General features: G+C 39.0%; 2 protein-coding genes across 2 annotated transcripts; one reads left to right on the top strand and one right to left on the bottom strand.

Annotated features, from left to right (window-relative positions):
- LOC134806852 (uncharacterized) lies at window positions 1–2,649 on the bottom strand. Its single transcript, XM_063780254.1, has one exon. The coding sequence runs from the start codon at window positions 2,602–2,604 to the stop codon at window positions 1,453–1,455; it is 1,152 nt and encodes a 383-aa protein (XP_063636324.1). The 5' UTR covers window positions 2,605–2,649; the 3' UTR covers window positions 1–1,452.
- Window positions 2,650–11,478: 8,829 nt separating this feature from the next.
- LOC134806574 (uncharacterized oxidoreductase YrbE-like) lies at window positions 11,479–17,267 on the top strand. The gene is made up of 7 exons (XM_063779883.1): window positions 11,479–11,645; window positions 12,191–12,280; window positions 12,656–12,907; window positions 13,209–13,516; window positions 13,880–14,119; window positions 15,114–15,269; window positions 17,034–17,267. Exons 2-7 carry the CDS (start codon window positions 12,201–12,203, stop codon window positions 17,171–17,173), a joined length of 1,176 nt encoding a protein of 391 aa, XP_063635953.1. The 5' UTR covers window positions 11,479–11,645; window positions 12,191–12,200; the 3' UTR covers window positions 17,174–17,267.
- Window positions 17,268–27,998: the final 10,731 nt, after the last annotated feature.

Genomic DNA, 27,998 nt, shown 5'->3' with positions numbered 1-27,998 from the left:
CTTGGCATGAAGAGGTAAGTTTTTAATTACTTTGTAAGAAATTAAATCAGGACCAGGCGAAGTTTCTTTTTTATTTTCTAATGCAGCTAAAAACTCACTCATAGAAAATGGCTTGACCATCCATTGAGCTTCCGGACAGCCACGACTCTCAAAGTACTCATTAAGGTCACAATTTGATATATGATTATTGTCGGAAGCAATTTTGTCTAAAAACGATGTCGCATTGTCAGGATTTTGAAAAAAATTAGGAGATGAAGAAACGGAATTCAGTTTTGCATGTTTAAATCTACGTATATAATCCCAAATAATTTTACTCGATGTCATGCGATTAAATGAGGAACAAAGATTCAACCAACTCACGCGTTTAATTTCAAATAATGTTCTTTTCTTTAAAGCATCTACTTTTTTGTATATAATGTAATTCTCCATAGAAGGATATTGTTTGTAAGATCTTAAGGCAATTTTAGCTTGTAAAACTACACGGTCACATTCGTCATTCCACCACGGGGTAGCTTTTAAGCATTTATTTTTATGATGGTAACTTTTTTTTGTAAATGTCATTAAGATGTCATGTAAAATACTCAAATACTTTGTATAGTTTACTAGAGGGTTATCAACAAATTCAAAAACTTCAAATTTATCTTCACATAACTTGTTAAACTTACACCAGTCAATCTTTTTAAAATTTACCTTAGTTAGCGAATTATCATCTTGTTGAGGATTAGATAAGTTATTAGAATAACATGTAGGAGTGGGCGAGTCAAAAACTACATTAATGAGCAAAGGGAAGTGATTACTACTAAGAAGGTCATCAAGAACAGATACCGAACAACTAGAACTAAGAGCTCGAGATGCGAATACCAAATCCAAAACATTACCTTGTTGGCCAAACGGAGCGAAAGTGGTGATAGTGCCATCATTCAAACAAATTAAATCAGAATTCTCCACAAAAGCATGAAGAGCTTTACCCCTTCCATCATTGACTCTTGAACTCCAAGATGAGTGATGTGCGTTGAAGTCACCTATTATCAGACGATTATTACTTACAAATTTTGAACACGAATCTTTCAATGAATCTATAGTAAACTTACCATTCGGAGGTGGAGGAGCATATACACATAACAAATCTAGAGAAAAATTATGAATGTTAATATTGATTAATATATTTTGAAAATGGTACTGTGATAAAGTGTTGACAATACTGAACTTGTATTTGGAACGAATTGCAATTGCAACACCGCCATGCGGATGGTTAGAGTCTCTTCTAATTACAGTAAACCCGGGCAATTTAATAATTTTGCTAGGGGTCAGCCAAGTTTCATTAAATAGTATGATGTCAACACTCTCGTCACAGCCTTGCAAAAAATTTACAAGTTGACCTAGTTTTGGAAATAGACTTCTGGAGTTCCAATGAAGTATTTTTAATTGTTTGATACCCAACCTATCCATAGTTTAAGTAGTAAAACTTGTTACAAGCAGCTCCTTAATCATTTGGGATGATATTGGCATAGGACCAGAGGAAGTATTTTTGACTTCTTTTTTCTTCATTAATTCTAAAATTGTTTTGGTGATTGCATTAAGAACAATATCAGAATTAATAATGTCAGCAATCATAGCACGTCCGTGAGGTGTTTTAGCAGGAGTTTTTGAAATCTTGCTGTTTAGATTATTACTGCTATTAGGTGTTACAGCTACTGCAGCTGCAGTTGCATAAGAGAATTTGCCATTTATTTTGTTCTTAATTTGTGCATTTTTTTCTGCCTTAACTGGACAGGTATAAGAAACTGCCGAATGGGGTCCACTACAGTTTGAGCACTTGAAGTCCGATGGTGTGGTACATTCCTTATAAAAATGTCCTGCCGAACAAATGGAACATACTTGAGTGCTTTTGCAAGCTCCGCTGCCATGTCCAAACTTATAACATCTGAAGCACTGAAGCAGGGGTCTGATGTATTCCTGTACTGGCATCCATATATGATCGTAGATCACATGGTCAGGTCTAGATGAGGCCATAAATGTAACCAGGACGGTTGGGAGTGGTTTGTATTGCCCATTGTCCTGTTTTTTGGTAAAGCGCTTAACACCAAGAATCATACAACTCGCTTTCAAGTCCTCGAGCAATGTCTCTTCACTTAGATCCACAGGAGCACGGATAATTCCTTGGCACTCTATACTGTCATATGGGATTGTTGCCTTCCAAGTATTTGCTTGTAGTAGTGGTTTGTTTAGCAAAAATGCATTTGCATCCTTGGCACATCCGAAATAAACTTTGACAAAAAAGTTACCCGCCGCCTTTACATATTGCACCCCAGTAATCTCTTTTAATATTCCATTCACTTTGAGGATGTCCAAGGGGACTTTATGAGTCAGTTCATTTGAAGCAGATTGTAGTAGTACGGGGTACTCTCTTTTAGTCAAATCTTCATATATGGGGTTGTGGTCTTTGAAGAGACCGCGACGACTTTGTATGTATGTCATTTTTTGCTTACATGATGTGACTTCTGTATCGGAAACATCTTTATTTCTTCTTTTTGTTGTAGTTTTGGCGGTTTCTGTTTCCATGGGGGAGGGGCCGCCGCCCGCACCCCCGCGTCCTGGGCTCATTCACTGAATATAATCACAAATTCAATTAACAGCAATTATTTATAGTTAGTAAGGAAAAAATAACTTGGTTTTGTCAATAAAAAAGGACTTTAAACACTTTAGTTGAAATATTTTCAAAAAATCCGCCTTGTCTTTTCGGTTTCCCGCCCTTTTTCTCTGCTGTCATTCATGTTGACCACAGAATAAATAATAAAAGTCGTAACAGACTACCGCACCACACCGCGACCTTGATGTGGTCAAAACATAAATCTAGTATAACTGGATAAGGCATGAGCGGTGGGGGGAAATGACCGAACGGGATAGTCTTATGTATCTTTCATTAGGAGTAGCAGAGAAAGCGCTATTGTTTGTCCTTGTCATAGTCTCATATTTGTTTATTCCCCACCATAAATTAAGATATTTATAGTATGGTTTATAGTGGGCAACAAATAACCTGACCAAATTACGTAGGTTGTTGAATGTTAAAACGTGTTTTTAATTTTACCACATTGCGTATGTGTCCTTCATGGGCGGACGCGTATTAGCACATCTATAGGATCCTAGAAATGATGTACGTTGTAATTGGTATTGTTTTTGTCATGCTGTGTGTAAACTTATTGAAATAAAGGTAAAAATATTTTTATTATAGTTGGTCAAGCAGATCTTGTCAGTAGAAAAAGGCGGCAAATTTGAAAAATGTAGGCGCGAAGGGATATCGTCTCATAGAAAATTTGAATTTCGCGCTTTTTTCTACTGACAAAATTTGCTTGACCATCTATACTTTCAATGGTAAAGATTTTGGTTAGGTAGGTATTCAAGAGCAATTGACCCATATAGAAAATAAATTTTCTAAAGTCTAAATGATGGTGTTTTTCCACAGTTAAATCGATGTTGTGTCGTATAGTAGGTAGTCAGCCGCTCGATAAGTTTATGTTAACTAATTGACCTATGAGATAAACCCACCACAATATCATGGCATTTGCTACTTGCTGGTCAGATATACGCGTATTGACGTCATAATAACTTTAAATTGGTTTGCTTCGTATCTCAATACGGTGCTATATTATCTCAATTTTATCACTAACTAACAACTGTTGATGGCAGATCGCAAATGTATGAAAAGTTGTTCCTCCGAGTTTGACAGCTGAGGAAGAGGTCCTGTATAGGGCCATAATGTATGTTGTGGTACCGAACTGGATTGTTTAACGTAAGGTTTACTCGGGTAATTCCGAATGTCGAAAACTGTCGGATAATTCCGAAAAGAGACTTTTATTATGATGGAATTAAGGGTGATTTTCATCTGAATTTCGGAATTATCCGACATTCGGTAATACCCGAATACACCTTACCTAGTACCTACCTACATTTTTTGACAGACATAGTATACCTAGTTGTTCGATTTGTAGCTGACCCCGACCGGCTAATCCCTTGTCTATTGTTAAGTAAAACCGCGCGTGCTACTGCACCTGAAAAAAACCGGACAAGTGCGAGTCGGACTCGCCCACCGAGTGTTCCGTACTTTTTAGTATTTGTTGTTATAGCGGCAACAGAAATACATCATCTGTGAAAATTTCAACTGTCTAGCTATCACGGTTGTGCCGTGTGGTGCCGGCATCAGAAAAGAATAGCACCACTCCATCTCGTCCCGTGGGTGTCGTATAAGGCGACTAAGGGAAAACTGGCGACAGATATGCATAATATGAGCAAGGCTCGCCCGTATACTTAGCGGGGTCCGCTCACAAGAGCTGTGCGTGCGCCACATCGAAAAAAAAAAGCTATCACGGTTCGTGAGATACAGCCTGGTGACAGACGGACGGACGGACAGCGGAGTCTTAGTAATAGGGTCCCGTTTTACCCTTTGGGTACGGAACCCTAAAAAAGGGTCGTATGATTCTAATTGGCACCTGATCGCGAGCTAGTCCAACGCTCAAAAAACCAGTGTAGGTGCGGTCTCCGATAACGCGCCTTTTTTACGCATCATTTTAGACTGGTTCTGTAGCGTTCGACTCGCCGGAACTCAGTAACCGTAGAGCAGCGGTCGGCAACCTCTTAGCAGCCAAGGGCCAGATAGCAGTTAACGAAGTGGACGCGGGCCGCACTTTGTTAATATTTATGACTTTATCAGACATTGTCATTTGTCAATATTACATACAAAGTAGCCAGGGAGGCTCGCGGGCCGTAAGTGAGAGGTTCGCGGGCCGCGGGTTGCCGACTGCTGCCGTAGAGGGAGCACACACAAACCTCGCAAATTATTTTTCCATTTGTTCATACCAGTTTTTTTTAATGTTCATATATGAAACCATTTAAAGTCGTATTATTTCTCCGCACATTATACCTACGGGAACTATAGTTGGCAAAACCTGACGTTGGAAACTTGGAAATCCAGTCACCACAAAATATATGGCGAAATACAGCGCCATCTATCTCAGCTGTTTTATTATTATTTATTACAAAACTTCGCCAAATTGCGAAACAGTTTGTTGGCGAATGAAATAAACCCAATTTATACCTTCATGCTTAAATTACTAAACTAAATATGACTAACTTGCATTATCGTAACTATTTAATAACAAACTTCTAATTTTTAGGGTTACCTACCTCAAAAGAAAAAAGCGGAACCCTTATAGGATCACTCGTGCGTCTGTCTGTCTGTTCGACCATTTCATCATCTTATTACCTCAATAGTAATATTGCCTTAATGATTAAGGGAGCCAAAATATACATAGCAATTACTACACATGTAGGTGTTAGTAATTATTAAACAATTACTTCAAGTTGTTATGTATTCCAATATCTACAGTCGTTATTAGTTATTACTTAATTTAAATAAATGTTATCGGCGAGATTGAAGTTCAAGATCAGCACTATATAATTTGTTTACATAACGCCTGTACAAGTATTGATAACTTTATAGTTATGTATCATTTCCTAGATATGCTTGATTCACCTATCACCGTTGTTTATTATTATTAATAATAACTATTTACTACATATTTGAAATAAGTTTGAAGATTTAAGGGCAACTCGACAAATTCCGGTTATCTATATAGTGTAGAGTTATGTCTGTCTGTCCATAATTACGAACCGAAATATGACATTTTTAAATTTCGTAAATAAATTTGTATTTCGCAAATAAATGAGTTTCTCTTTTTTTTACGAATTTAATCGAACGAGCGAGCGAAGCGAAGCGAAGCGAAGCGAAGTTCTTATCGAACGAGCTAGCGAAGCGAAGCGAAGTTCTTACATTCGACTTGGATCACGCGGCTGGCTAGCGGCACGTCCCGGCATTTCGATGTTTTTAAGCTGAGCTGTCAGAAGATAGTTTGATACTCAAGAACTTAAGTAAATTTGTTCTAATTTAAATGAAATTGGGTAAACGTGTAGTTGAGGGCAATATATTTTAGTGATTAAATTATGAGCAGGCTCGATTAAGGGATTATTGAGGTAGAAGAGCTTAGAAGGCCAAAAAGCTGTTTGTAAGAGGCCTAGCTATTCTGGTCATTTTATTTGCATAAAACATGGTCGAATTTAGTATCAAATGAAAGTGCTCGGTTTGCACTTTTATAATATCGTTTTTAAATTTACCTTTTTAAAATAATTAGCAAGATAAAAATAAAATAATATAAACATAATATAGGTATTTGACATTTGACAGGAAATATTTCGGCTTAGCACAGATACAGTTTATTTTAATCTCTATGATTTCTATGATGACTTAAATCCAGGGGAGGGACAGTCGTATATAAAGCACTTTATTCGAAAAAATAGCGACATCTATATTACTTAACGCTAAACTTTTTTAATATGGCTTCACTTAATTCGTCAGAATGTTTTAAAAGTCTTGTATCTAAGGCATGGATCAAACAAAAAAACATCTGTTAGAACAGATTATTTATGGACATCGTTGCCATGGAGGCGATTGTCACAGAAAACAACTTTGTCAAATAAAACTCAAAATATTATAACACCCCATTTATTACATATATTAAGACGGGTCACTCACGGAAGTTTTGTTATTAAAACACCCCATTTATTGTCTGTACTACGATATAATTCAGATAAATAAAAATACTTTCAGTTTTACAATGTTAAAAGAAACAAAGTTTTCATACGCCATCACAGTTGCTGAGAACTTTATTACCAAAAAATTTAGAAAAATTATGGCGGGTAGATTCACAACCTGCTGCATGTAATTGTGTTTCGTGGTCAATTGTGTGTTATTCCAGCCGTGTATGATAGGTAATTTATTTACATCAACAGTCAAGTTAAAAGTATCTAATCTGTTTTCGTGTATTAATCAATATCCTGAAGCCTTTCTTCAAAGTCAAAGTTTTTTACGTTCGCAACATACTTAGACGCTATTTATGCCTCACCCCCCCCTGATATTGACGTTGATATTTCTGGTTAAGAATTACAGATGGCACTTCAAAATGGATGCAAAGTTCCACGAGAGGGCTCTCTTTGTCCTATATATTATACATACTACTCTTTGCTTAAATCTATCAGTCAAGGGCTCCACAGACCTTGCAATAAATCCAGGCGATTTTTTATCCATTGCAGCCTATAGTGCTACATGAAATAGTAGAAATTGAATAAAATGGAACTCAAAAATGACCATACTAAATTTTTGCCATGTGTAAGCATTTTACGTCAAAAATGTGACAGTTACGTAGAAAGTGTTGGTGGTGCTCTCATTTATTTTCTACTATTTTATGACGCACTATACGATACCTAAGTAGGTGCAACAAAGTCAATCGTTCTATAATAATTTTTGGTTAACTGCGAGTTCTCAGTTCGGGGCGAACTACTAGTTATTTACATTTTTTGTAACTTTTTTCGGCTTACTTGTATCACAAAAATAGACACATGATATGATGATAGCATTGATATCCACATCACCTCTCACTTTCTCGAGTCAAATAGGGCCTCAGAATATAACAGACATGTGAGGTGAAAATTGTTTTGGATTGAATCAAGTACCTGTCCGTTTTGCCACCCCATTATTGATAAAATGTGTAGGTATTGCATAACATAACAATTTGTTCGTAATTGAGCGTCAATATAAACGAATGATAAACTTTGCGATAAATGAGTGAAGACAATTATAACTTTTGTAAACACGATTAAACATAATTAAGTAGCTACTAGCTAGTAGGAAACTAGCAACAAAAAAGTCGTTGGGCCTTTTTGGATCACAATTCGGCTTCCATAAATTAAATTAACGATCTTGAGGACTTTCTCGGGGGATTTAATCGATTTGAATCCTGAGTTTTTGACTTTCGATAGATAGAAACTTAAAATGATAGAAACAAATCAAGAAAATCTGTCCAAAATGCATTAAAAAATTGTAATAAATTTGCACAAAAGCTAAAAACATGAAAATTGCTTCAAAAATCGGTAATATCATGTTTGAGGGATTTTATCGATTACTTTTTTATTTATTTTAAACTATGTTTAGTTTAGTCTGTTTCGTTCTTAGTTTAATTTCAATATCTGGGAGACCGAGCTATGCTCGGATAACATACAAAAACTCAAAAATGCGCGTTTTCCCAGAGATAAGACCCAGCTAGATCGATTTATCGCCCCCAAAAACCCCCATATAGCAAATTTCATCGAAATCGTTAGAGCCGTTTCCGAGATCCCCGAAATATATATACATTATATATAAATAAATAAATAAACAAGAATTGCTCGTTTAAAGGTATTAGATTTTGTAAGTCCTCATTTGTTTTTAGGTATAATTATTAGCATTAATTAAATTTATTTAAACATAGAAAAAATTAAATTCATAAACATGATATCCGCGCTCCCGAGCACACTAATCCATCTCGCTTACGCTCAGTGACACTGAGAGAAGAACACGAAGTTACTGGGCCTTATGTAAGATGTGTAAAGTGCTTTAGATAACATTTAATTATAAAAACAACATAAAGATGATATAGGTATGTATTATAGTTTCGGTATTAGTCTTTTACAAATTGATCGAACGAGGAAGCACGAGTTTGCCTTATTGGGCTTCACCGAAAGGTCCGCAAAAACTCCTGACGCCAATCTAAGTTGCTAATTCCTCACCTCAGCGCACGCACCTCTGGAATTACAACTGTGCACAATATATAATCTTGTTGCGATTAACAGCTTAGCGGCACAAGTTTGATAAATAAAATAATACAAGTATGTATATATGTAATATGTATGTATAGTCGAAAGTTTTAATTTATGACCCATTTTGTACCTTGTCACAGTGACAACAGTAAGGCCTGAAGCGACACTGTGACTAGCGGTCACTGCGACAAGGTACGAAATGGGTCATAAATTTATACTTTCGACCGTAGGTAGGTACCTAAATAAAATACCTACCTTCTTATACATATATGTTAGAATGTACATAAATATTAATCACTAGGTAATACACCTTATTAAACAATGTCCCCCGCCGCGTCTGTCTATCTGTATGTACCTATGTTCGTGATAAACTCAAAAACTACAGGGGGCCGATTTTTGAAATTCGACCACTCGATTTCGTGTATTTCGTTAAATGATATCTCCACTACTAGGCATTTAAATTCTACTAATAGAATTGAAATCGAGTGGTCAATACCACTAGATTCCAAATTTCGATCGCTTGTATTTCAAAAATTAGCATTTTGCCGATTTCCACCGATTTTCGAGTAACGAAATCGAGCGATCGAAATTCAAAAATCGGCCCCCTGAACTGATTTTCATGCGGCTTTCGCCAAATAAGTAGTGATTCATTCATGAGGAAGGTTTAGGAGCTCAGGGCGTCTAGCCAAAGTGACAATCGCATGCGCTACGACAGCAAAACGCTTTGTGTCTCTATCACGCTTCCATATTAGTGCGACTGTGACAGTTACGTCGATTGGTGAAACGATTGGCATGCTGGCTACGCACCTAGGTTGCTATTTTAGCAATTACCTATTATTTAGTTACTAAACGAGCGAAGAATTCAATATTACTTTCGTGTGGCATCTGTACACGACGAAAAAGTGCGTTTTATGGCATGTATTTTTTTATATAAGAGGGAAAGGAGCAGACGAATCACTTGATGGTAAGCAATGACCGTCGCCCATGGACCCGCAACACGACGGGTTACAAGTGCGTTGCAAGATGGGAGTACGCTCTTTTGATGATGATGATGATGATGATGGTATTTCCTTTTGCAGAGTTGGTCATTGGTGTCCACCAAAATTTTCGCTAGAATAGAAATTTTCATATACTGATTATACTGAGCAACTTTTACTTTGGGACCAACCCCGAAATAGCGAAAAAAAAAATTACCCTCCCATAGAAAAAGGACCAGCCAAAATGTACGAAAATCTCAATTTTTTTTCCCGATTTCAGGGTCGGTCCTATAGTAAAAGTTGCTCAGTATAATCCCAAAACCGCCCTGGCAACGGGAATTCAGTTATTTTTTAGCCAGCCTGTATATATCGCGTAGGTATAATGAATTTAACATGCATCCCGAAGTTACAAACCCTGTACATCGTCATGGTTAACGGGAGATTGAGGAATATAGACTCGGACCACGCTAAGCTTTCATGCCAAGTGCTAAGTCAAGTATGGAGTTTATAAGGATATGCATGTATTCTTACTGCCAAGTTTGTGCAAAGTTAGCGTGGTCATGCAGAGTCTATGTTACCCTCCGTCAAAATTGCTATGTGCAAAGCTACCCACATACAAATTAGTAAATAAAAATTTAAGTTTATGGCTGGCTTTACATTACTTTACTTACATGCAAAACAGGCATATAAAATTATAGTTATGCCTATGCCTACTTGGGTTCGAAACATCATGATATTATAAATTCATCAAAGGTACTTACGCGATAAACAGTTTTATTTCATGACTATATAGATAAGTATGTTGTTTACAATATACTCTGTTGTTACATAATAATTATTTTATTAACTATTATCGCGATTAGTATTATGACCATGAACAGTAATCCGCATTTGTTGCACACTAATCTTGGTTGGGTTAGTCCTACCTAAATATTTGTGGAAAAGTCAGCGATACGATATTGATAAGTACCTACCTAACTTTATCGTGGGAGTCTTGCCAGGGAGGCAGATCCATAAGATTCCTTATTCATTCTGGGGGCCGATTTTTGAAATTCGAGTGCTCGATTTTGTCACTCGAAAATCGGCGGAAAACAGTGATATGCTAATTTTAGAAATACGAGCGATAGAAATTGGGAATCGAGTGGTATTGACCACTCGTTTTCAATTCTATTAGTAGAATTTAAATGCCGGGTACTGGAGATATTATTGAACGAAATACACGAAATCGAGCGGTCGAAATTCAAAAATCGGCCCCCAGATTCCTTGTTTAGTTAAATTTATTTTTTAGCCTTTGATCACAGATTGTGTATGTGACATAGAGTGTCCCATACTTTAGATATAATGTTTTGCATAATTTATAGGGCTTAATTGAATGAATATTTTTTTAAAAATTAAATCCACATTTCGTTTTCAGTTATGTATTTAGTGTATTCATTTAGTCATGTACATAATAGGTATATACCGTATGACAACGATTATACAAAGCCTCCTAGAATATTTTCATAGGTATAGCTAATTGATAAAACTTATTATTACAAATCGTCTCTCTGCTGTTACGTATAATTATAGAACGGGTACCGTCGAATGCGGGAGCTGAGGACGGATGGGGTAACTATAGACAACGTTTTTTGAGTATGTTCTAATCTAGTTAGGTAGTTGAAAAATTGTCCTAAAGACTGGTAAATCATGATTCAAAGATTGTAATCAGTACACACCTATCAACCCCGTTTGTAGGTACAATTAGGGAATATTTCCTTTGTCTATTACCCCACCTGTGCCCGGTTCCCCCTATTGACGTTATCATAAACTGTACCTACCTAAACGCAAACCAGAGCTTAATGAGTGAGACAAACAAATGCGATGGCACCATAAACGACCTCTGATATCAGCTGATGACTCTGAATAGTTATCGCATCGTTCAGCTACTTATAAGGCCCCGTCGACATGCTGGACTCGCACTTTGATTCGGCGGTGACGGATCGGGTAAGTAAGACGCATTTGCTCTTAATTTCAAATATTATTTAATAAATACATCATCTTGATTAATTAAGTGCTCAACTTCAATTCATATTTCTTATACATTCGTTTAACACAAATAATTTAAATTCTATTTTGCATATTTTGCATTTTTTATATAACTATGGGTTACTGGCTAAATATGGACGCTCATAAGGTATTGTCAAATGGAATTGGATGATAAATTATTTTAATTTAATTTCTTTGTCTCCATTTTTTAAACTTCGTAAATCTTACTGCACTAAACTGCCACATTGTATTGTATGCTCTCGATGCTTGATTAAATTCCTGGGAGTTATTTCTAATATGCTAAAGAAATGAAGTATACTTACAAGTGAATTGCGAGCTCATACTTGGCAGTATTTTTCATAATACAGTTTTTATATCGTTTCATACAAAAATATCCATATAAATAAACTCCAAATTTGAAATATCGACAACTTGACCTCAAATAGTTGACACTTATGTTTTAACATGCTTTATTTTGATGTCCTAGTAAATTTTACTTTCAGATAATTCGAGATGGCCACCACGAAGTTCGCAGGTCCTTCCCCTTACACCTTCAAGCCTTCTTACCCGGCTGAAGACTTCTTGCATACCGAGTAAGTGATAGCTTCTACTACTGTGCTAACTATTAAAAAATAATGCTTAATTATTGTATATTTTATACCTTTAAACGAGCAATTCTTGTATATTTATTTATTTATATATTTCAGGGATCTTGGAAACTGCTCTAATCTACCTTAAAACGAGCAATTCTTGTATATTTATATATTTTGTGGATCTCGGAAACTGCTCTAACAATTTCGATGAAATTTGCTATATGGGGGTTTTCGGAGGCGAAAAATCGATCTAGCTAGGTGTTAACTCTGTGGAAACGCGTATTTTTGAGTTTTTAATTTTTATACGTTTTCAGAGCAAAGATCGGTCTCCCATTTGTTACTAAATCAATAAACTGAATCTCCCATATTTTACAGGTATGTCGATTACGTGACTGCTGACGCAAGCGCCAAGAAGAAGGTCGCGCCGGTGGTCGGCGCCGTCTTCGGTGTCGGCCGCGCTGGCTCCATCCATTTGTCCAGCATCATCAGGAACCCCCGTATCATCGTCAAGTACATAGTTGACGACGCCAAGGAGAGGTTCCCCGAACTCAGGGCCTACTGGGGCGTCAGCGACGATGTGCAATTCATCACTTCCAAGGAAGCTGACCGTGTCTACAAAGATAAGAGGTAATATATTTTTCCTTTCCCACTTCGTTATTAATCTCTTATTTCAAATATGTCAAAACAAACACTAAGACTTCTAGTTTTCTTTTAAACATACCATGTGGGGTACCAAATGAAAGGCCGCACTCATCACTCTAAACTAAAGCAATCAATTCAGATAATAAATACATTGCTATTAATGTGTAAGGTTTACGTTATCATTATCAACCCGTCATTATCATTATCATAAAAGTAATTGTTTACTATTTACGCCCGGATGCTTATTATTTATCTATAAGTATAATAAAATTAATAAAACTTGCAGTGTCAACGCTGTCTTCATCGCTTCCCCGACCTTGACTCACCATGACATCGTAGTCAACTCCATCGCCAACAACAAGGATGTGTACTGTGAGAAGCCTATTGCTGAGAACATCGAAGACACTAGAAAGTGCTACGAAGCCGCTAAAGCCAAGGGCAGGACTCTGTTCGCCGCCTTCAACCGTCGCTTCGACGACTCCTACAGGAACTTGAGGGACAGAATTAGGAAGGGAGAGGTTGGCCACGTTCAGATTCTGAAGGTCACCGCCAGAGATTCCCCTCTGCCCTCCATTGACTACCTCAAGACTTCAGGTACTTTCCATTACCAAAAAGTACATTTAAAAAAGTCACCAGTAAATATTCCGTTTAATATTTTGTTTTATAATGCAGTTTATCATTTACTTATAGTGCATTCGTCCTCCTTTGATAACTATAATATGATACCACTTTACCTATGACGTTTACATTTATGATTAGGTATACTTTACGATATTTTAGTGCCCTGTGCCTGATTTATTACTCATCTGATAGTTAACTAATAATGACGGTAAATACTTTATCAATTTCCTTGTACCTAATAGTAATGTTCAATGCAAATAGGTAAATTATCTTTATCTTTATTTTCCGTGTAACTACATGTTTCCAACTCGCTGTTAACGCCTTGAAACCCGTCAGGTGGTATCTTCCACGACTGCCTGGTGCACGACTTCGACGTGACGTGCTGGGTTCTCGGCGAGCTGCCGACGCGCGTGCAGGCGCACGCCACCGCCCTCATCCCCGAGATCAAGGCCATCGATGACTTCGATAACGTCGCCTTCCTGCTGTCCTTCCCGTCGGGTGCCGTGGCTATCGGCGATAACAGCCGCTTCTCCGCCTATGGTTACGACCAGAGGCTCGAGGCTTTCGGAAACAAGGGTAAATATAACGTTTTTATTTTCTGTTTCAGGTAGGTACAGACCGTACATAAAAAAAAATAACTAACTTATCTATAAAATAAAACTAAATTACAAAAACGAATACTCAATAAAATTAAAATATATCTAAGAAATTGGGCCCCTTTGGCATGGTGCCGAGTACGCTGGCAGCATTTCCCCCCTGTATTGCGGTGCTAATACGTTGTGCGAGAAAGCTGCCAGCTCTTCGGTCACCAGTGAAGTCGATAAGTCTTTTAGGGTGAATATTACATACGCGTTTTCATAAACCCGTTTAGCGAGCACTAAACATGTAATTGTTTGGCCACTTTAGCCCTGTAGATGATTGGTAGTAGCGTTATGTACCATCACGCTCCGCGATTGTTGCGCCATTTAGGGTCCTAGCTAAACTGGTAGTTCAATACTTACGCTATAGAATTTCCAATTTAGCAAGAACCCTAAATCGCATAACAATCCCGTGTGGTGGTGGCCTACGCCTTTTATTGGGTAATAAAAATAAAAGATTGCACAATATGAAAACAGACATGAAAAGTTCTCTGTTCTTCAAACACGAAATAAAATTCCTGTCCTGACATATAAGTGCCATAATATACCTACAATGAATACATATATTATGCACTTCACAGACTCAATCGCGATCGCGAGTTACCTCTGTTATTTCTTATTTTAACGATAACAATACGCGTCTAGGATTAATTAAAAAAAATATGGTTGTCTGTAAAGTCGGTTTACGGACGATAATTTTTCGTGATAACGTCATAAGAAAACATTGCCATTACATTACGTAACGTTACCATGTAGATCTGTCCTCAACGTTACCATGGAGATCTGTCCACAACGTGACACTTTTTCGTGCATGCTACCGGTGTTCATCGATTTATAAGACGTTATCACGTCAAAAGAAACTGAGTTTTCTGGTATTGCTTATCCTCGCCTGGCATTGCTTAACATTCACTTATAGAAACATTTGTTTACAGGAATGATTAAGGTTGAAAACGAGAGGCCCGTCGCCGCCGTGGAGTCCTACATCGGGCACGAGGGCATCAAGCAGAGCCCCATCTTCTACTCCTTCCCCTCCCGCTACAAGCGTGCGTACCAGCAGGAGTTGGAGCACTTCCTCGATGTGGTTCAATGTAAGAATTTTGTATTAGATTTTCTTAGAGCCATCTGTAATAAAATATTTGAGGCTAGTAGCGTTATCGAACCTTTTTATTTTTTTATAGAGGGGAAATGCATTACGCATACCACCCAGGCGCAGGGACGGGCCTGGATGGTTATGTGGGACTCCCGTATAGGCTAATGAGGCCCACGGTATACCCACTAAAACCCCTCTTGGCCGGCTCAACGCTATATGGCGAGGTCACAGGGACATTGCGGCACTCTTCCGCAACCTCGCCAGCGGCCGTCCGGACTCCGGACACAACTCTGGACGAAATTTCATATTCCCCCTACCTCCCTAATTGCGCGCCATTATTACGGCGTGCTCGCCATCCCAGGGACCCTTGTGTAGGCGACAGACGTCCCCGAGCCTATCGCCCACAGGAACCCTTAAGGGGGAAGTCGGCGGTCATATGCCACGCGCTTGCGACGCATCGGCTGGGAAGCTGGATCGTCTTCCCTACCGCGCTCCGCCATCTCTTTCTGCGCCATGACCGCCTCGCAGAAGTCCAGCACAGCCTTCCACGACCTGTCGCTGTCCACCATGTTTCGGACCACGGAGGGCAGCGAGAGGTCTTGTCCCACTACAGCGCTTAGAGTGCAGCGCTCTTCTTCCCAGGCTGGGCACACTTCTAGTGTGTGTTGGGCAGTGTCCTCCGGGCAGTCGCAGTGGTGGCATATTGCAGTTATTTCTCTTCTGGCTCTGTCCTTAAGATACCTCCCGAAACATCCATGTCCCGAGAGGATCTGAGTCAGTCGGAAAGTTAAGGCACCATATGTCCGGTCTAGCCACTTTTTAAGAACCGGGCGAACCGCTTCAATAGTCAGACGGCCTGCGCTAGGGTGCGCCAGCCTCTGCTCCCAAACGTCCACCATTTCCAGTCTAATGGCGTCTCGTCGTCCTACAATTTCTCTCGGTGCTGGCAAGTCTCCATTGTGATGCGCCTCCTCGCGCCAACAGCGTTATCGAACCTAACCTAACCTAACCTAACCTTACCCAACCCATGGAAACAGTGGCATGAATACTATATGAATTGACCCGCGATAGCGGTTGAATATCGTCTACATCAGCTTAATAGTTTATTAAAAAAACAACGGGTTGCACTCCGGGAGTGCCGGCAGAAGTGAAAACTCAACGACATTGTAACTCAAAAGATTAATAACAGCGCCATCTAGTGCAAAATGTCTGCAGCACTATGTATAATTGAGGTTAACGCCATCTAGCGTTATTTCGTCGCATTACTTGAAACCCCTAAGCACATCACTGTGAGTACTACAGTTATATTAATACCAGTTTGAGGGAAACTCACTAGATGGCATTTAAATCAAAAAAGATAAACATAATGACATTGTCCGTCACACGTGACGTCACGCTGACTGACGTCCCAATTGACTGGTAGATAATGCCCTTAAGCATTAAGTTCGCCATTTGTACTTTCGTGTATTGTGCAATAACGTTTCAATAAATAAAAATAATTAATATGTAGTTACATATCAGTAGAAAGTTTGTCAATGAATCCGTGCTTTTTTTCGGTTATTTGTCCGAAATACCCAGTGTCAAAGTACTACTCCCGCTGTGTTTTACTTCATCAATCATCATCTAATTAGTAAAGAATTGATTAGGTACCCACATTATGAACTCCACAATTTAGACACAGGGAGAAAAAAAAGAAAGATGCATTTCTTCCGTATATTGTGTATACATTACAGAATGATTCTAAAATGTCATGTTATTACAGACAAAGTGCCAATGGAAGTCACCAGCTGGCAGACACTGGCCATCTGCAAGCTGGCGACGGCGGCGGAGCAGGCCGCCCGCACCGGCAAGGCTGTGGACCTGGACTGGAGCAAGGATGGAATCCCCGCCCAGTACTCTTAGACTGACCCTTCACGATCTTGGACTCCTCATGTAAATAATTCGCAAAACTATTAATGATAAAATAATAAAAAAAATACATATAACAATTTTTAAACGTGGTTTTATGTTTACCCTTAAGCCCTCCTAGGATAGCGGTGCCGTCATATACCTAGCGGCCGTATCCATACAAAATACTACTCATCCATATTTAGCCGTACCTATTTTTTTTTGTATGGAGACGGCCGCTATATGACGGCACCGCTATCCTAGGAAAACAGAGCTTTAGAGCATTTATCTACCGTGGACCATATTAAAGATATATTCATATTTATTGGTATCATTTTCAACACAACAATATATATATATATAAAAAAAAAACTAAAACTAAAACTTAAGACTAGCTTTAGTCAAAAAGTCCCCCCCGAGTTGTCCCTGGCGCAAAGGTACCCATCACACTAGCCGCGTTACCGCGTTGAATGGCGATGGACAACCTTTGCACCAGGTACGAACCCGCGCGGGCGTCAGATCCCTTCTCCCTCATTCGACGTCCCACTTCCCTAATAAAGGCAGTAGCCATAGCAGTAGTTCATATTTATTTAAGACCTAATATGAATAATCATTTATTTACATACAGTGGTAAGTACTAAATAGCCGACTTAAAATGTTTGAATCGATTTTATATCAAGCGAACTTAGTCAATATATATATATGTACCTTTATGTCACTAAACTGAGTACGATTTGACATACCGGCATTGCTCAATGTCACCTTCATAAATCATAAATATTAAAACAATTTTAGTTACATGTAGGTACCAAACCGGGGGTTAATGTCATGAAGACAAGACCATGTTTTATTAGACTATGGTCCAAGTGGTATTGGACCATAGTCTAATAAAACATGGTCTTGTCTTCCCAGAGTGACACAAGCCTATTTCACAATAACATTGCCACTTTATATAGCGCTATTGCATATTATCATATAGCGCTGTGGCATGATGACGTAGGCTTGTGTTAGTCACGTGGTCGGAAGAGAGTACCGGCGGAGTATATTATTATACCATGTATTGGACCCTTACTCGTACATAAGTAAGTACATAGATATACTTTGCGCAAGAATACTTAAAAGCTACATCGGATCGTTTCAAAGTTAAATTGTTATTAGCTTTAAGAAACATGCCTGCAATTCATTTTTATAACCCCAAAGACGCATACGAGGAGAAATAATTCTTCTTGAGGAATTCGGGTCCAGATAAAAGGTTTTACGGGTCCTCTTACGGGGCGAAATTAAACATGAATACTTGCTCCTACCTCCCGAAGCATTCCGCTCCAGTAAACGCTTTGAACACAAGGGAAGCCCAAGGAGGTAATCGGGTTTAGTAACATATATCTCCTCTACCGCAGCCGCATTTAGACAAATGACTAATATCATCTTGACTTTATTGAAATTCCTTCCCCTGTAATATCAGCGTACGTAAATATATCTTTAGCCCACCTATGTGCACAATTACGCAGACAGTGTAGGTACTGGATATTTAAGCCCCGTATAACTAACGTCTAAGCACCCAAGTGAGGTTTAAAGATGAATGAAGGAATGACATACAATTTTTTGTTTATTAATCAAATAAAAAGCTAAGTACACGGGTAGGAAACTAAAGTTATTCATTGTTTAAAAAAGTTGTAAATACACGTTTGAAGGGCCGTCTTTATTTAAACTTTATTGCATACCAAAAAGGCATTCTCTACCAGTCTACCATCAGGCTAAACGGCTAAACAGAAACAGCAGTACTTTTTGTTCACATTGAACATTAAAAATAAAATAACTAGTAGTTCGCCCCGAACTGAGAACTCGCGGTTTGCTAAAAAATATATAAAGCGATTGACTTTTTTGCACCTACTTACTCGTATAGTTCGACATAAAATAGTAGAAAATAATTTTCAAGAAAAAAAAACGACTTCTATGGGGGCCGGTGAAAGATTATTGTACATAGATGGTGCACTATGTAGAAAAGGAGGTAAAACCACCCACTTTTCTAGTAGGTAGCATTTCGTTTCTGTAAGGGTCGCAGTTTTAGCCTCACGAACCCACTTCTCTGATAGCAGTTCGGTTCTATGAGGATTGCAGTTCGAACCTAACCAAAACCACTTTTCTAGTAGCATTTCGTTTCTGTAAGGCTCGCAGTTCTAACTTAACCTAACCCACTTAACGGCGCGTGAGCGTGCAGTGTACGGGGGTTTGAGCGGGAGGGGCTAGTAAGTTTGGCATCATTATATTCATTATACTTTATACCTACATTTTATGGTAGGTAATCATAGTGGTTTATTTAGCTTAGGTATCAGTGGTTTCCGGGTCAAGGTCCGAGTCCGGGTCCAAGTCCGGGTTCGAGTCCGAGTCCGAGTCCGGGTCCGGGTCCAGTTCCGGGTCCAGGACCAGGTCCAGGTCGAGGTCCAGGTCTAGGTCTTGGTCCAGGTTTAAGTCCAGGTCCAAGTTCGGGTCCAGGTCTGGGTTCAGGTCCAGATAAGAGCCCGGATCCGGGTCAGGTCTGGCTCTAGGGCCAGCTCCGTCAAAATCGAAATTCGAAATCGCCAAACGAGTAGTCATTGAAGAGTTCTATTCTGATCATCATCAGCAGTTCCACTTCATCAAATGCGACAGTTTTTAATGTAAATTCTTGATTTACTGATGAAAATACACAAATTTCTATACCCATGCCTTTAAGATTTGAGGACTTCCCTCGATTCCTCATGGATACCATCATCAGACCTCGAGCTTGGCAAAAATGTGGCTTAAAAACTTAACTTGCTTAACAAACATAACGAAGAGGACAAATCGCCAAACGTGAACTATGCGTCGTTGAAGAGTTCTGTTCTGATCATCATCAGCAGTTCCACTTCATCAAATGCGACAGTTTTTAATGAAAATGCTTGATTTCTGATGAAAATACAAAAATCTCTGTACGCATATGCCTTTAAGATTTGAGGAGTTCCGTCGATTCCTTGTGGATCCCATCATCAGAACTCGAGTTTGACAAAAATGTGGCTTAAAAACTTAACTTGCTTAACAAACATAATGAAGAGGACAAATCGCCAAACGTGAACTATGCTTCATTGAAGAGTTGCGTTCTGATCATCATCAGCAGTTCACTTCATCAAATGTCACTTTTTTGAATGTATATGTTTGATTTGTTGATAAAACACATAAATCACTATATATATGTATGCCTTTAAGATTTGAGGAGTACCCTCGAGTCCTCATGGATCCCATCATCAGAACTGGGTTTTGACAAAAACGGGACCAATCTGTATGCATATACATACAATCAAAAAAATAATATTAAATCGGTCCAGTAATGACGGAGTTATGGAGTAACAAGCATAAAAAAAATCACAATCGAATCTCCTTCTATTGAAATTTGGAAGTCGGTTAATAAATGAGGGCGCCACTTTCTACGTAGCTGTCACATTTTTGACGTAAAATGCTTACACATGAAAACAATTTATAGTCTGTCAAGCCATTTCCGTCAGTAGAAAAAAGCGGCTAAAAAATGTAGGCGCAAAGGGTTATCGTCCCATAGAAAATTTGAATATCGCACCTTTTTCCACTGACAAACTTGTTTGACCGACTACCTATATAGTATGGAAATTTTAGAGTTTAAATTTATTTAATTTCTGCTATTTTATGTCCCACTATTAGGCGGCAATGGATCAAAAATCGCGTGGATATATTACAAGGTCTGTGGAGCCTTTAACTGATACTGTATCTGTGGTAAGCGGAAATATTTCCTGTCAAATGTCAAATACCTATATTATGTTTATTTTTATCTTGCTAATTATTTCAAAATGGTTAATTTAAAAACGATATTATAAAATTGCAAGCCGGGCACTTTCATTTGATACCAAACTCGACCATACTTTCTTGCAAAAAGATGACCAGAATAGCAAGACCCCTCACAAATAGCTTTTTAGCCTTCTAAGCTCTTCTAGCTCAATAACTCCTTGATCGAGCCTGCTCATAATTTAATGACTAAAATATAATGCCCTCAACTACACGTTTACGCAATTTAATTTAAATTAGAACAAATTTACTTAAATTCTTGAGTATCAAACTATCCTCTGATAGTTCAACTTAAAAACATTGAAATGCCGGGACGTGACCCTAGCCAGCCGCGTGTCCCAAGTCGAATGTAAGAACTTCGTTCGCTTCGCCCGCAAGTTCGATAAAAAAATAATAAAAAATAAAAACAAAACCAAAATAACTTAATATCTTAAAAAAGAAAGGGAACCGCCTTCAAAAACCAACCCACTGAAAAGCATTAAATAATTTTTATATACCCCACCCCTATCCTTATCCATTCCTTACCCCGTTCTAAAGCAAATTTCTGGCAAAAAGTAATTAATACCTAACTAGTAGTTCGGCCCGAACTGAGAACTCGCGGTTTGCCAAAAATTATATAGAGCGATTGACTTTGTTGTACCTACTTAATCGTATAGTTCGACATAAAATAGTAGAAAATAATTTTCAAGAAAAAAATACCAACTTCGATGGGGACCGGTGAAAGATTATTGTACATAGATGGTGCACTATGTAGAAAAGAAGGTAAAACCACCCACTTTTCTAGTAGGTAGCATTTCGTTTCTGTAAGGGTCGCAGTTTTAGCCTCACGAACCCACGCCTCTGATAGCAGTTCGGTTCTGTGAGGATTGCAGTTCGAACCTAACCAAAACCACTTTTCTAGTAACATTTCGTTTCTGTAAGGCTCGCAGTTCTAACCTAACCTAACCCACTTTTTTTCGGTTCTGTGAGGATCGCAGTTCAAACCTAACCTAACTAACACTTAACGGCGCGTGCGGTGCGGTGTACGGGGGTTTGAGCGGGAGGGGCTAATAAGTTTGGCATCAATATACTTTATACCTACATTTAATGGTAGGTAATCATAGTTATTTATTTAGCTTAGGTATCAATGGTTTTCCGGGTCAAGGTCCGAGTCCGGGTCCGAGTCCGGGCCCGGGTCCAGTTCCGGGTCCAGGACCAGGTCCAGGTCGAGGTCCAGGTCTAGGTCTTGGTCCAAGTCCAGGTCCAAGTCCGGGTCCAGGTCCGGGTTCAGGTCCAGATAAGAGCCCGGATCCGGGTCAGGTCTGGCTCCAGGGCCAGCTCCGTCAAAATCGAAATTCGAAATCGCCAAACGAGTAGTCATTGAAGAGTTCTATTCTGATCATCATCAGCAGTTCCACTTCATCAAATGCGACAGTTTTTAATGTAAATTCTTGATTTTCTGATGAAAATACACAAATCTCTATACGCATGCCTTTAAGATTTGAGGAGTTCCTTCGATTCCTCATGGATACCATTATCAGACCTCGAGCTTGACAAAAATGTGGCTTAAAACTTAACTAGCTTAGCAAACATAACGAAGAGGACAAATCGCCAAACGTGAACTATGCGTCGTTGAAGAGTTCCGTTCTGATCATCATCAGCAGTTCCACTTCATCAAATGCGACAGTTTTTAATGAAAATGCTTGATTTTCTGATGAAAATACAAAAATCTCTAGACGCATGCCTTTAAGATTTGAGGAGTTCCCTCGATTCCTCGTGGATCCCATCATCAGAACTCGAGCTAGACAAAAATGTGGCTTAAAAACTTAACTTGCTTAACAAACATAACGAAGAGGACAAATCGCCAAACGTGAACTATGCTTCGTTGAAGAGTTCCGTTCTGATCATCATTAGCAGTTCCACTTCATCAAATGTCACTTTTTTGAATGTATATGCTTGATTTGTTGATAAAACACATAAATCACTATATGTATACCTTTATGATTTGAGGAGTCCCTTCGATTCCTCATGGATCCCATCATCAGAACTGGGTTTTGACAAAAACGGGACTAATCTGTATGCATGTCGTAGTCAGATCGTATAATCCGCCGTATTACATTACGGCTAGCCGTTTTCAAAAACAGGGGCGTTTTGAAATGCGGCGGTTCGACGATTAGCCGGATTGTCATTGCGATACGTTCTTCAATAAGGCGGCCTACGTTTAGCCGCATCAAACTACTATTATAGATTGTAGAGTGACCAGTTCTTTCGGTCGCCTACGTAACCGGAGTTTGACAATGTTTGCAATTTAATTTATTTTTACCATGGTCCCACCGCACTACACGTGTTTCTTTTCCAAAACATTTCCTTCACAACTTAAATAGACGGAGCCCCGCAAGCGGGGCTCCTATTTCTGGGCGGTTTGCCCTTCGGGCATCTGAAGCTACCTAACGAACCTAACCTACTTACCTACCTACGCTTTTTTCCTCAAAGTGTAATGTTTTCACGGACGTCTCACTAAATCAATAGGTAGGTAGGTTAGGTTCGTTAGGTAGCTTCAGATGCCCGAAGGGCAAACCGCTCAGAAATAGGAGCCCCGCGAAGCGGGGCTCCGTCTAGTTAAGTTGCGAAGGAAATGTTTTTTGAAAAGAAACAGTCCGACGAACTCCAGATTTGATGGACACCCCAGCGTTTGTCAGGCAGCGCCACAGGTGTTAAAAATGGGAACTAAAAACTGTCAAAGCGGCGGCTAATGACTCGCTGTATTACATTACGGCTAGCCGTGTTGAAGAACGTATGGCGCCGAATACATTCCGGCGGATTCTCATTCAGCCGCATTCAATCCGGCTAATCGTTAAACCGCCGCATTTCAAAACGCCCCTGTTTTTGAAAACGGCTAGCCGTAATTTAATACGGCGGATTATACGATCCGACTGCGACATGCATATAGATACAATCAAAAAAATAATTTTCAAAATCGGCCCGTTAATGACGGAGATATGGAGTAACAAACATGAAAAACATCACAATCGGATCTCCTCCGTTTGAGATTTGGAAGTCGGTTAATAAATGAGGGCGCCACTTTCTACGTAGCTGTCACATTTTTGACGTAAAATGTTTACACATGGCAACATTTTATAGTCCGTCAAGCCATTTCCGTTAGTAGAAAAAAGCGGCTAAAAAATGTAGGCGCGAAGGGTTATCGTCCCATAGAAAATTTGCATATCGCGCCTTTTTCTACTGACAAACTTGTTTGACCGACTATAGTATGGAAATTTTAGAGTTCCATTTTATTTTATATACTATTTTATGTCTCACTATAGGCGGCAATGGATCAAAAATCGCGTGGATATATTACAAGGTCTGAGGAGCCCTTAACTGATACTGTATCTGTGGTAAGCCGAAATATTTCCTGTCAAATGTCAAATACCTATATTATGTTTATTTTTATCTGGCTAATTATTTCAAAATGGTAATTTTAAAAACGATATTATAAAAGTGCAAGTCGAGCACTTTCATTTAATACCAAACTCGACCATACTTTCTTGCAAAAAGATGACCAGAATAGCAAGACCCCTCACAAATAGCTTTTTAGCCTTCTAAGCTCTTCTAGCTCAATAACCCCTTGATCGAGCCTGCTCATAATTTAATGACTAAAATATAATGCCCTCAACTACACGTTTACCCAATTTCATTAAAATTAGAACAAATTTACTTAAGTTCTTGAGTATCAAACTATCCTCTGATAGTTCAGCTTAAAAACATCGAAATGCCGGGACGTGCCCCTAGCCAGCCGCGTGTCCCAAGTCCAATGTAAAAACTTCGTTCGCTTCGCTCGCTCGTTCGATAATAAGCAAATTAATAACCATCCGGGTAATTACTTAGTTTTTGAAGGCGGTGCCAAACCAAGATGTTAGAGAACCAAAATTTTAGACAACGAAGAACGCTCCACTTAGTACTTGCATAAAAAAGACATACATAATTTACTCATTAATTTAGTTCTTGCACTACTAACTACTTCTATTTTTTCTGTTTGGCAGCAAAGAATGTTTTTGTTGGTTTGGCACCGCCTTCAAAAACTAAGTAATTACCCGGATGGTTATTAATTTGCTTATTATTAGGTATTAATTACTTTTTGCTAGAAATTTGCTTTAGGACGGGATAAGGAATGGATAAGGATAGTGGTGGGGTATATAAAAATTATTTAATGCTTTTCAGTGGGTTGGTTTTTGAAGGCGGTTCCCTTTTTTTAAAAAAGGTATAAATTTAAGTTATTTTGGTTTTGTTTTTGTGTTTATTATTTTATTTTTATTATTTACTTTTTAGTGATAGGTACTTTATTTATTTTAGGTTTTGAGCTAAAAATATTAGTTTGTTTATACATAGATCGGCTCTCCATTTAGTTTTAAGCTAGTACTAGTGTTGGCGATGGTTATCCTATCGGATAATCGCGACGAAACATTGACGTTTCGGTGCTAAACGATATGTAAATAGTTAGGTATAGGTAATATGTTTGCTTGTAACTTAGTTATAAAATAAAACAACGTCCCCCACTTTGTCTGTCTGTATGTACGCGATAAACTCAAAAACGACTAAAAGGATTTTTACACGGCTTTCACTTTTCAATAGAGTGATTCTTGAGAATGGTTTACGTGTATAATTTGTAAATTAGTTGAACTACCCATGCGGATCCGGGGCGTATATTATATATCTGCCCAAATAGATTAAGATTTATAAAGAAAAAGTTAACTCTCAAAAGACTCGACAAGATACGAGTATAGGCATGTAAATGATAGACCTTACTCCCACTCCCACTCCTACTCACACTCCCACTCCCATTCCCACTCCCACGCCCACTCCCACTCCCACCCGCACTCGCACTCGCACTCCCACTCCCACCATTTCATCTGTCTAATCTAAACACGAAATTCCATCTAAATCGGTCTCAGCAAATCAAATTTGACGATATACCGTTAGCAGCGCCACCTATCGGGTCCAAGTGGTACCATCCATGTTTACTAAAACCTTCTCCAGAATTTAACAAATACTTTTCTGAAAACCGCTTCAAAATCAGTTCAGCCAAACGCGAGACAATCGCGAACAAACATACAGACATACATACAAAGAACCTCCTTTGTTTTTGAAGGCGATTAGAAAAAAGGCAATTGATCCACCTAGAGGAACCCTGCAACATAGGCACACGACGACGACTCGGTTAACCAAAACAGTAGGTGCCTATGTTGCACCAATCCTGAGTTCCACTAGGTACAGCCAGGGTTCAGCATCAGCTCTATCTTTGGTACTGCTCTCCCAAGTGCTCATCAAGGCGTGTCGGATGACCAAAACAGCATGTACCTATGTTGCCCCAAACCTGAGTTTCACTAGGTACAGTCAGGGTTCAGCATCAGTTCTATCTTGGGTACTTCTCTCCCAAGTGCTCATCAAGACGTGACGGATGACCAAAATAGCGTGTGCCTATGTTGCACCAAACCTGAGTTCCACTAGGTACACCCAGGGTTTAGCATCAGCTCTATCTTTGGTACTGCTCTCCCAAGTGCTTATCAAGACGTGTCTGATGACCAAAACAGCTTGTGCCTATGTTGCACCAAACCTGAGTTCCACTAGGTACAGCCAGGGTTCAGCATCAGCTCCATCTTAGGTACTGCTCTCCCAAGTGCTCATCAAGACATCTTGGATGACCAAAACAGCGTGTTCCTATGTTGCACCAAACCAAAGTTCCACTAGGTACAGCCAGGGTTCAGCATCAGGTCAGCTCTATGTATACCTAAATCTTCTCCAGTTTATAACAAACACTTTGCTGAAATCCGCATCAAAATCGGTCGCAGCCAAACGCGAGATAATCGCGGACAAACATACATACATACATACATACATACATACAGACATACGGGTCAAACTGAGAACCTCCTTTTATTTGAAGGCGGTTAAAAAATAGCTGAATAGGTAGCATAAAACAAAAAATATAGTCTAGCCAAGTTGAATTAAAAAATATATCCGTAAGCACGAACACAGACGAGAAAATGATACAAAACAGAAAAATTCAGGAAGAGGAAAGTGCCACGAAATGGTCTCATCTTACCATGATGCAGGCGACTTCCAGCGTTGGTAATGTCTCCTCAAGTTTAGCGATCACGAGCTGTATTTTATTTTTCTTTTACATTTCCCCCACGTTCCGATTTGATTTTTTAAAGAACAAATAGTAAGAGAGTAAATTAGCTTCATGTCGTATCGTTGGCATCCAGTTATCCTAGCGGGACGTGTTAATAAAAAGAGCATCAGCGGGTAGTGCAGACAGCCGCGACAAACGTAATTTAGTTGTAGTTCAAGTGGATCGCGCGACCGGAATTATTTATCCAATGGCAGCGATGGAGACGTCGCGTTGGGGTTGGGGCCACGGGCACTGCGCTAGCGTTGCGAACAGCGGACACAAACACATTATTTTTGACGTGATAACGTCTTATAAATCGATGAACACCGGTAGCATGCACGAAAAAGTGTCACGTTGTGGACAAATCTCCATGGTAACGTTGTGGACAGATCTCCATGGTAACGTGACGGCCACGTTTTCTTATGACGTTATCACGCAACATTATCGTCCGTAAACCGACTTTACAGACAACCATTTTTTATTTATACAAATTTGCCAAATGTGAAATTTCTTCAACCAAAAACGTCACATTAGACACTGACAGTTCAGTATCATATCGGAAACAGATAGAATAACTAAAACTCGAATTGGCCTATGAATTGGCCTGATGACAGTAACAAAGAATCATGGAAATAATGGTTTCAAAGAAACGTATATGTTAATATGATTCTAAAATATGGCCCAATCTCAGTATAAACTGAAGGATTATTAATATATTCAATAAAATAAAAGTGCGAAATTCTCCACTCGGCCATTTTGACTGAAACACCAATCAGAGGCGACGTAAGAGTTGACGTCATCAATGCATAACATAGTTCTTAGAGCAACATAGACAACCTCATTGACTGTAATCCATTACGTACT

Source organism: Cydia splendana, chromosome 3, assembly GCF_910591565.1.
Source record: "Cydia splendana chromosome 3, ilCydSple1.2, whole genome shotgun sequence".
NCBI classification, from domain to species: Eukaryota; Metazoa; Arthropoda; class Insecta; order Lepidoptera; family Tortricidae; genus Cydia; species Cydia splendana.
Note: the sequence above shows the minus strand (reverse complement) of the source record. Positions and strands in the feature narration are given on the sequence as shown.